Source organism: Ruditapes philippinarum, unplaced genomic scaffold, assembly GCF_026571515.1.
Source record: "Ruditapes philippinarum isolate M1 unplaced genomic scaffold, ASM2657151v2 ctg1018_1_1_1_1, whole genome shotgun sequence".
Lineage (NCBI taxonomy): Eukaryota > Metazoa > Mollusca > Bivalvia > Venerida > Veneridae > Ruditapes > Ruditapes philippinarum.
This window is the reverse complement of record NW_026857866.1, coordinates 259,516-271,012: the sequence shown is the minus strand read 5'-3', so window position 1 is coordinate 271,012 and position 11,497 is coordinate 259,516. Positions and strand designations below refer to the sequence as shown.

General features: G+C 32.2%; 1 protein-coding gene across 1 annotated transcript in view; it reads left to right on the top strand.

The window, feature by feature from the left end:
* The first annotated feature begins 1,715 nt into the window (after positions 1-1,715).
* Positions 1,716-11,497, top strand: part of LOC132751287 (telomerase reverse transcriptase-like) — a 44,545-nt gene continuing 34,763 nt past the window's right edge. The window contains exons 1-6 of the mRNA XM_060741448.1: positions 1,716-2,686; positions 4,449-4,563; positions 4,935-4,991; positions 6,232-6,341; positions 7,028-7,113; positions 8,108-9,023. Of these exons, the coding sequence (XP_060597431.1) occupies positions 2,571-2,686; positions 4,449-4,563; positions 4,935-4,991; positions 6,232-6,341; positions 7,028-7,113; positions 8,108-9,023 (1,400 nt within the window). The 5' untranslated portion in view covers positions 1,716-2,570. The remainder of the gene's footprint in view (positions 2,687-4,448; positions 4,564-4,934; positions 4,992-6,231; positions 6,342-7,027; positions 7,114-8,107; positions 9,024-11,497) is intronic.

Genomic DNA, 11,497 nt, shown 5'->3' with positions numbered 1-11,497 from the left:
GAGATACAGCATGGTCACAAAACCTCACAAAATTATGAAAAAGTTACGACTCTTGCACACTGCACTGACCTCCTGACTGTTACCTCAAATTTTTTTCGAAATAAGCTGCAGACAAAAATAACAGAGGGCAATTACTCAAAAACAACTATGTCTAGAGTTATCATTCTTGTGTACTGCACTCCTTCTATATCAGATTTCAGATTTATTTACCTATAAAGTTTCATTAGTTGATATCTAAAATAGTTTTTGAGTTATCCTCAGACAAATATGTTGGATAGACTGACAGAGACTATTACTATGACACCTGCTGCCTTTTTAGTAACTGAAGCCAGGACCCTTCCCAAAAGTAACTGGAAAAGGCCGTATTGGGGTGGGGGGAAAATCCCGGGATCCGGGACGACTGGGATCGTATAAGATATAGAGGGAAAACTAATATTAAACTATATTTGTGTTGATTATTGTCGTAATGAAATGCGATTAAACGTTGTATTGTATGTACTAATGAACGTTAAACTAATTTAACTTAGGATCTAAATATATTTAGAGCTATTTATTAACAAACTTAAAATGCGGAAATCACAATACTTATAATTATATGCCTAATTAATTGGAAAAATTAAAGACTATATTCTTGAATTGTTCAAATCCCGGGATCCTATACTGGTTTGGTAGATAAACTCGGTCGAAAATCGGTGTTTTTGGGGCATATTTCATTTATTTGTTTACGTATTCTGATGAATCTTGCACAATAATAAACTTCAGCTCTTTGATATTCTGGTATCACCATAAAAGTTATATTTAGAAACAAGACGGGTAATTTTGAGAGGCCCTGAAAGAGGTACGTAAAAAGCACATTTTTAACACGCGCGAGTAGATAATTTCAGCTCTTTGTTTTTCTTCTTAAATCATTTTTAATGAGTAAATTAAAAAGTAGAATAACATGTTTAGACATTTTATTATTCCTTTGTTATTCATATATGTCAAATAAAAAAATATTTTTTATCAGAAATTTTCAATAAGGACTGTTACTTTTATACAATGTTATGTAAAAAAAAAACAACAAAAAACTCAGATACTTTTTTTGTAAAAAGACATGCATTTTCATTTATTAACATACGAAATATGTAGTTTTAGAATTAGTGATTCAAATGTATTTTGGCTTGGGTAACTTCATAATTTAACAGAGCGAAGAAGAAATTAATTTAGTGGTATTCAACCTACACAATAACATTTAGAGCATTAATTTTAACATCAGTTTTTCAATCCATTGCACTAAAAGATTACATTTGTGATTATTTGTGCAATCGGAGTTTTTCTGAGTTTGCAAGACAAAATTGAGTCTAAATTCATCTACAAAATGTATCCGTGAACATCGTCTGCTTTACCAGTTGTCGGTCAATATATAAAAGTATCTCTGTATGGGCCTCAAAATGAGCATCTACTGCGCATGCATACAGCAATCTGATTTCCCGTACTATTTATAGGCATTTTTTTTAAACAAACGGGTTAAAGTTTGTGCTATTTTTTAAATATCTTACCAAACTCGACAAAATTTCCAGATATTGTCAAATTCCAGCGTTCGTACAAGGTGGTGAGCTTGATTACATTAAAAAAGCCGTTAAGTCGATTAAATTATAAAAAGCCGAGTTTATCAACCAGCAGAAGTTATCTCCCCAACCAGTATGTTTTAATACGATCCCGGCTTTTCTGAAAACTATATTCTTGAATTGTCAATTCCCTGGATCCCTATATGTTTTAATACGATCCCGGCTTATCTGAATTTCCGGGATCCCTATATTTTTTAATACGATCCCGAAAATCGTGAAAAAAATACATTATTTTTAAAGATTTTTATAACTACTACAAATCAAACTTATTCAGAAATCTCTACAAAACATTCAAATGATGATGATAACAATAAATAGTAATAATAATAATAATAATAATTCACCGAGAGTAGGTGGTTAATTCCCGGGATTACTATATGTTTAATACGATCCCGGGTCCCGGCTTTTCTATAGGCGATCCCGGGATTTCCCCCCACCCCGTATTGGGCCAGGGCAAAAATGTCCTATAGACCAGTTGAGGCCAAAATGACCTGAAACCTGTGACTGAAACTGGTACAACAATTTAACACTTTTGACAAGATTTTCCTGTGGCATAATTTAACATTTAAATAATTTTTTTAGTTAATTCAAAATTTGTCATGAACCAAGGTAACAAACTGTGGAATTAATAACACTAAATCTAAATGCGATTAAGAATTTATCAATCCTAAATGCGTCTGCGTGATCGGATACCAATGATCAACGGAGGTAAAAACGAAGCATTTATGTGAAAAATACTAATTTTGTACCTCAACTACTCACATGACAGTGTGCTTCACTTTTTTATCGGGCAATATCCGGTTTAATTCCAGTAGAGGATTATAATTAAAGCTCATCTTTTATCTAAATGAAAATTGACAGCTCACTTGTTGTGATAGATCAGTGTCATTCAGGCGCTCCGAAATTCTCGGCCGTCAAATTTCGGTCGAGGTGTTCCGATTATTCCCGCGCTGGAAGTTGAAGATGAATATCCTCAGCAAATCTTATCCGAGGGTACAAATGCTGAAGGATTGGCTGCACGATAACATTGATGATGACCTTTTGAAATATAATACTATGGACACCGATTCTCACCAAAGGTGTGTTTTTTAATTGAATCTGCTCGGCCCACGAAATTACGTATGCCAAAAAGATGTTTCGGCCCAAAACAAAATCGACCCAATGCAAAAATAATCGTAAGACAATCGGCTCTACTTTGGGATACACTTAGACCCTTACTATAGTTACAACACCTAGGCCCTTTCTATTGTCACAGGGTGAGAAAAATGGGGGGTTGCAGTAAGGGTGTAACGGTTTACCGGTATACCGATATATTGCAATATGAAAAAATAAATTTCGAACCGCGGTACGATTTTTGGAAAACCGGTATTTTATAAAAATCATCATTTTCAATTAATTGCCTTCTAATTTTGTACAAATTTCACATAAAATCTTTAATTGGCAAATTTTGTTGGCGCCAACGTAAGATAAAAGTATCCGACAACTAGTACACTTAAAAGTCAATAAGCGGCCGCATAATTTACATAAGCGGCCCATATGTGAAAGGTCACACACGACTAGTTTTGTTTATCAAATTGTGTGACACTACTTTCTATTTATTCCTTACATTTTTGTTAAGTTTCTACTAAAAATATATACATATAATAATAATATATAAATGTTACTCCATCTTTACATCAAAACATATACACGACAATACGTATTGCAATATATTGCAATACGCTTCAGCAAAATGGCAATATATTGCAATACGGTTTTTGCTGTATTGTTACACCCCTAGGTTGCAGTCTGACTGGGACTTGAACCCTAGACCCTCAGAATATGGATCTCTGGCTCTACAGACAGAGCTTACACATCTTCTCCCCTAAATAATGAACAGTTCTGAACCGTGACATACTCCCACGCTATATTGAAATTCATCCCCAAATTTCTCAGGGTTACAGAGCAATGCTAATTTAAGCTATATACAGTCACGGTCCCCCGTTGGGCTCCAATCCAAAAGATAAGGTTTGTTGGCCGCTGTGAGTTACAATACTTGACACCTGGACAGATAGTCTATAAATACACAATTTAATGCACTTTCAAAGAGTTTATGGCTCACGTCATCAAAATCTTTCAAAATAGTGTCATGCGTAGTGTGAAGTAGAAGTAGGAAGTCGGATAGAAGCCCGTAATTGTGGTTAGAGGTTAGTATATGACCAATATGGGAATGAATGAAACATATGATGAAAAAGTTATTGGACATTTAATAGGACAGATTCACAACAAACACTGTGATGATATATGTAACTGGAGATTAAGACTGCTGTTTATTTTTGTCCAACTAGGCACACACCCTGCTACTTTGTCTTTATTATATGTTTTTATGATTGTTGAGAAAGGTATATTTTGTACCTGGTAAACATGTAAATAAAAGAAAATTAGGCCAACTAGCTGAAGATATTGGCAGTCTTTTAGTATTTAAATGTTCATAAGTTGATTATATAAACATATATCTTTGCATGTTTTTGTAATAGAAATAAATTAATGAATTAGACACTATATGCTTATGGCGGCTTAACAGTTAATCAGCTGTTCTATTGGACATACATAATCCCTTGGTTCTCAGCTGTACTTCCTGAAGTCCTGAACTATAAATTAATAAATACATTTGTAGCTATTATGTGAATATGTAATTTGAAAAAGTCTGATTGCTTGATAAAAAGTAATATAAATTTATCAGCATGTAGAGTAGGGTAGGTTAAATATGGGCAGGTCTGGTGAGATAAGATTAGACAAGGTTATTATACAAAATGGGAAAAATTTCAACTATGCCCATCATGATTTTCTTTTATTTTACAGTTTCAAGCAGTTGCTATGTTCTGTATATGTGTGTGACAATACAGAGAAATATCCGATGTCTGCCTCGCCAACATCTTGTTATGAGCAGAGAGAACTGGTTTTAACAGCTATTGAGGTGAGTTTGTTGTGTTGTTCAACATATTTCTAAATAACAGAAATTTTATACTCTTTTTGTGTTAACCTTTTGGTGGCTTTATTGCTTTAGTAAAATATTTCTGTGTTAAATGACCATATTGACACATTAAGCAACTTCCACTTATATACATTTTTGTTTAAATACAAATTAAAACAAAAAAACTTTTTATATAGGAGCCTTGTTTTACAAGCTGTCATAGTTACTTGATCTTTGAAAATTTATTTAATGATGGATATAGGGTCATCATTTGTCATCCTTTACAATGGCTTGAACAATTTGTATTTATGTTTGACCTAGAGTCATCCTATCCACCTTGTTTTCAATATACATGTTTAGTCTTCTATTTTTAGAGAGCTTTGAGCAAGAGTGGACCTTGTAAGAATCTCCTCTCATATGGATTTTGTTTGGTATGTTGTTTATATTTTTCAAAGTGTACTGTATTTTCTTTGACTGTACAAGGTCAAAAGAGTGCTTGGCAACAGCTGTTGGCGATGTCTGCGTCTAGATTTTTTATTAAAAAAATTTGTGAAGTGAAATGTTTCTTACATAATTTTCCTTACTGCTGAAGGAATTTAGTTTATATGGTTCACATATTAAACAGTTGCAAGTTATAAAACTGTTTGCTCCCATGGACAAGATGATAAGTAAGTTTATTTGACTTAAACAATTTGAATGAATTGCCTTAACTGGGATTTGAACTCCAGACCTCTTGCTTCCTAAGCGAGCGCGCAAACCCCTCAGCCACGATGAAGTTATATGTTAACAGTCTGAAGAAAACCATATTATTCTAAATTGGGGTTTTTAAAACCCCTTATTATTGAAAGATGTAAAAAAATCAAGGAGTTTTACTATAAGAAAGATATCTTTTAAAGCCCTAAAACAATTTTTAAGAAATTTCGACCATTTTTAAAAACTTTTTTTGCTTAAAAATTTTAATGCCCTGCATTTGCCCATCTTCACGCATTTAAATTTTTCCTTTCTGGAATTTTTTGGCTTTGGGTTTTTAAAAAAAGCGGACTATTTTCGGCATTTCCAATTAACAGAAATCAAAAGTCGGGAAATTTCGTTTACCATTTTTTTGTTTTTTTTTGACCCCCCAAAAAAAATTTAAAAACCCTCTCTTTCGGGCAATTGGAACCCAATGCCCTTTTGGGTGGTCCAATTTTACATTCAGTTTGCTAAAATAGGCCATATTTTTGATATTGATTCATAAAAACCTTTTAGAAAATACTTTCATGAAATACTGTCCTGTTAACTCAATAGGTAGTGCGTTGGACTGTGAATAGTGTGACCTGTGTTCGATTCCCGAAACATTGCAGGTCACTTTCGTTGTGATTGATCATGAAATTCTTTTTACTGTCATTTGCACTGTACCTCTGCTCTGGCATATACAGAATTTATCAGTTACTTGCTAAAATGAAAACAACTTATTCCGGTAAACTGCTTGACAGCCTGCCCAGGAACAATGCGGTGGCTGAACTGTGCTCTAGTGAATTCAATGTAGATCACTTCCGTGATCTTAAGGGGAAACAACCAACACCACCACCACTTCTTTCAAGAAGATCAAACTCAAATTGACTTTGACAATTATATGATTGTTGAGTTATTTGATTTTATAAAAGGTAATTTTGTATATTAATGAAACAGATGTCTCCAGACCCATTTTCACATAGATGTGGTGTCAATGTTGAGAACAGATATCCTAACTCCTGCGTTAATAAGCTCTTCTACCCTGCATGGGAAATTTTACTGTCAAAGTGAGTAGATTTTCTTTATGGTGTTAAACCTTTATTCAGCCCAATTTACTAGGCTCTATTGCCATTTTTTACCACAAACAACTTTTGCATTCTAATCAGGCTCAATACTGTTGGCTACCAACATCATTATTATTTCATGATCCTATTAGGTTAAGGGCTAGTTAGAAGTTTCGATCAAGTGTTTTGTATTATAAAGCAGGAGGTATCATTCCAACACATTTACTTGTTACCTTTACAACAATTGGAAGAAGATAAGACAGCTAACTGACTGTCCTAGGGACCAGGTTTCAAAATAATTGATCTAAAAGTGTTTGGAAAGTGAAATATTTTGTTAAGAAAGAGTTACTTGAAATGACAGTTATGGAATGTTAAAATTTCTTAAATGACCAATGTTATAACCTTAAGGAAAGATGTGGTGATATATTTATTACTTTGCCTAGCATCAGTTCATTGGTTGAATGGTTGGATGTTCTATTGACATAATGACCATTTTTTAATGACTATTGTTATGCACCTGGTAATCCAATTACATCTGCAGTTTTTGTCTGCCCTGAACATTGTGTCTTTTAATTGTGTGGAAAAAAGAAATTATGAAGGAAACTTAGGTAGGGTTTTCTCTTGAGAATACTCTGCAAACCATCTTGACAACTTAGGCAATACCATGGTCATTTTGTTTTACATTTCAGAATAGGTGATACAGTCATGACATACTTGTTGGAACATACATCACTCTACTTATATATAGATACAGATTGTTTTGTGCAATTAACAGGTATTACATTCTTTTAAATTTTTACATAAAGCTTTTGTTGCACTTATCTCTTACCAAAAACAAATAGATATAGGTTTGGCATTGTCCATTTGAATGTTTGTCCTTCCATTTGTCTGTCTTTATGTTTGAAAAATGTCCATAAAATTAGATCCGTTTCAGTAAGAAACATAAAACTTCAAATGTGATTACATCATTCCATTAAAAGATGTGCAGTGCTCAAGAATCATTACTTTTTGCTAAAATATTGAATTCTTCCCCTTTTAAAGTTTTCATAAGTTTTGTTTTTGGGCATAACTACGACATGGGAGTTATCAGCTTGAAATTTCATTACATGTAATTGTTACTGAGGAACTATACGGTTATACCTCTCAAAGGTATTGTATAGGATTTATACACATATATATATACACAAGTTTAGAATAAAAGGATGTCGAGACATTGGGAAAGCTCTGGAAGGCAGTTAATTCAGTTTTGTTTGCAGCATATTTTCAAACAGTGAATTTTAAATTGTAATGTTTTTTGTGATGTAAGTTGTACAGACAAAGATTTTTGTTGACTATATACACAATTTAACATGCCAATAAATTATGATATTCTGCTTTTGTCCTGCCATCATTGATCTTTTGTCGTTGCATTGGTTGACTTTTTTCCTGACATTGGTTGTTTTTCTTGTTCTGATTTTAAATACATGTACTATGACACAATATAATATTGTTTAGTTGTACTGACCTGTGTTTTTCTTTTTCCCAATTTACATCTGATAGTGGCCCTAATGGCAACCTTGTTATTGGATATATTTTGTAAACTGGTTAAATACAACAAAATATTATCTATGGTAAATGTCATTATCTTGTCATAAAGAAACAAAGTTAATGTTTAAAATCTAACAGTTCTTTTGGTATGGTCACCTAAATGATAAACTTAAGCAGTAAGCATTTATGCTAACCATTGACACTCCTAGCAGTAACTATTAAATTTATGCTTTCATTTTTAGGATTACCTTTATTTGACCTTCTTAAACAAGACAAGAATGAGAAGAAGAAAATTTGTGATAAAGTTTTTAAAGAAGTTGATATACCTCGTACAAGAAAAACTAAAGTTGACGGAAATTTAAGAAGTAATAAAACTGATTCACCTACTGTCATAGAGACGGAACAAAATGGAACCCAGTTTGACTTTCACACTGATCATACAAGTTTTGATAAGATAACAGAGGTCACCAATAAGGCTGAAGGTATTTTAAACAGAACTCAAATTGAATGTTTAAGAAATATACCAGAAAACAAAACAAATGATATAGTTTTAGATAAAACTGAGGGAGGTGCAAATAAAAATCTGTTTACAAATTGTGCGACAAGTAGTAGATCTACCGAAGATACATGTAATAATAATCGAAAAAAGAAAAGAAAATATGAAGAAATCAGTGAACAAAGATTTCTAGATTTGAAAAGAGAAAGTGAACTTTATAAAATGAGGAACAGACAAGCTATAGATTGTCATTCGGCAGGCAGTTTTGATGATCTTGCAAATCAAGACTTAGGTAGTAAAGATGCCCTTACTGGTAACATTATTGATAAAATGGCAAAAAACTTGAGAAAAAGAAAATTTAGTGAAATATATTCTGAAACTGAAAATAGTGAAGATAATAAAAGTAAACAATCGTGTTTGGGTAATGGAAATCATACACAGAACGATGATATTGCAGGAAATATTGCAAATTGCATAGTAGAGACCACGGAAGAATTTAACACTATAAGAAAGCTACCAAACACGGGTATTAATGTTAAGGTTAAAAAAGATAGAAGTTGCAACGTTTTGTCAAAGATCAAACACAGAAAAAGACGTACTGAAAAGAAGAAATTGAAAAGTTCACAAGAGAAAAATCTTGGCTACTCATTTTGTCCTTTCGAGTAAGTATAATTGATGTTGATCATGGAACTTAAGTCACTATACAGGGTTCATACAGAGCAGACATTATAGATTTGTCTAGTGGTTGCTTTGAAATCTTGATCATATGTTTACGAAAAATAAATATGAAGATAATTGGAAGAAAAATTGGTGTGTGAATTAATGGCAAATAAATGGCAATATTATTATGGAGATTTATTTTCCTTTAATCAATGCTAGTTTATATGGCCAGAGTAAAAATTTGGCTTTAAATTTATGCACTGCCTGATATGTAAAACAGGGCCGGCAAAATCTCAGAAAATTGTACTTGTCCACGGACAAGTAACTTACAAAATTTACTTGTCCGTACTCGATGTTCACTTGTCCTTATTTATATTTAATATTTACTGCAAATGTCAATAAAGAAGAGCAATATGATCATGAACTTGTTTTCAATTTTATCAAACATTCTGTGCCATATGTTTAATAATATGATATATTATAATATAGTTTATATTAATAAAATATTAGCGGCAATAGATTAAAGTAGAACGGCAGTCAGATGGACAAAAAGTGTATATTTTACTGCAAGGGGCATTTCAGGTCTTTTGCCAGCACTTTTTCAGTTTTTGCTTGTGTCACTTGCACCCAAATTGGTCTATAAATATGTCTACTGTAAATTTTTTGCACTCTGGTACCATTTCTAATTTATTCACTCCTTATTCTATTCATCTATATAATTGGCGTCCGCGCCGAAGCGCGGCGCCCTTATGGAATAAAATCAGATTTTGTGAAAGGGCGACAGCAACTTCTCGAGCCTTTAAGTCGGTCATAATAAAAGCCGATCATTCCGATCGGTATGAGGGTGCTTGATTATTAATTAAGAATGAAATGTCGCGATATGTTACAATGAATAGCGAACTGGAAAATTTCGCAATGCAAACATTTTCAAATGAAATAACATTTTCCGTCAATAAATCGCGCCCTTCGGGGTTTTTTATTTATCATTTTGTAGTACAAAGTGGGTTATCATGGTATGTTATTGTTGTACATGTATCCTAGAATGATCAGTTGATGACCTAAATATTCCAAAAATCTATTTATAGATATATTTATTTATCACTCCTATCGGTAATTACCGGTCTCTCCCGGTCTATATTGACCGGGATTTACTAGTGACCGGCGAATAGTACCACACGTTTATTGCCCGGTCTCTCCCGGTTTTGGAGTAGATGTTTGATATTGTTACAATTAGAAAAAACAAAACAAAAATAGCATGTTTCATTTTATCTATATGAGATAAAAACAATAAATATGTACACGGATTTATATGTAATATAAATCCGGATTTATATATAATATAAATCCGTGATATGTACAATAATTGAGAAAAAGGTACATTTTTAAAATGACATTATCAACTTTGAAACATTTTATTTAATTTGTTATCCGTGTTTAGTAAAGATGCCGAGGAATTATTCAAAGTTACAAATTAGATTTTATGAATTATTCAATTAATTGATAATTTAAAACATGATAATGAAAAATACAAATGTACATGTACATGGTTTAAGAATAAACAATATTATATATTGAAAGATAAACCATAATTTACTGACTTTTTCCAGTTAAGCTTTGACTTATAATCGTCGGTCAATATGACAATTGAATTCTTAAAATTTATTTTACAATTTTAATAAAAAAAGAGTTACTTTTTATTTTACAATTTTAATAAAAAAAAGAGTTACTGTAGTAAAAACTCAGTATTAAAATAGCACATAAAACACAAAAAAGAAAAGAAAACAATATTCATAAAATTTGTTTTTTTTTAATTAAAATTAATAGATATTACAATTATTGTATAATAAACAATTATGCTCAACATGATCAACATGGTAATATAACCAGTGTCATATTTTTACTAACTTAAAGTGTGAACAGATACCTTAAGAGGGGGTCTTCGCTAATAGCGATAACATAATAAGGGACAATTACAAAGTTGTGGTACGTGTCGATCATGCGTTACACATATGGATTATAAATGAGTGCATACATGTATATCCGTTGCTATTAAAAACCAAGATCATAAAGAAATAACAAGTAATATTCTAATCTCTAGTATGCCAATCAAAGTTCATAATGAACAATGTCTTTTGTCCGCTCATTTATAAGTGATATACATTTCTGGTAGTTTATAAGAATATCTTGTCATCATATGTGTACTAGTTCATCTTCACTTGCTGCATTTCTTGCTTGGACGCCCTTTGATGCTTTGCATCAATGCTTTTCTTGTATTCATTTGAATCCCGTTAAAAAACCATATGTGATCAAGAGTTAGATTTGTCAAATTGATGACATCTGACTTTTTTTAACGATATATGATTATCACAGAACATAATATCATATACATATATACGCTTGGTTGCAGCAGATGAATTGTGAAAATTTTGACATCAGTATCATCGGCGACGAAATCTGACATGTATACATTAACACC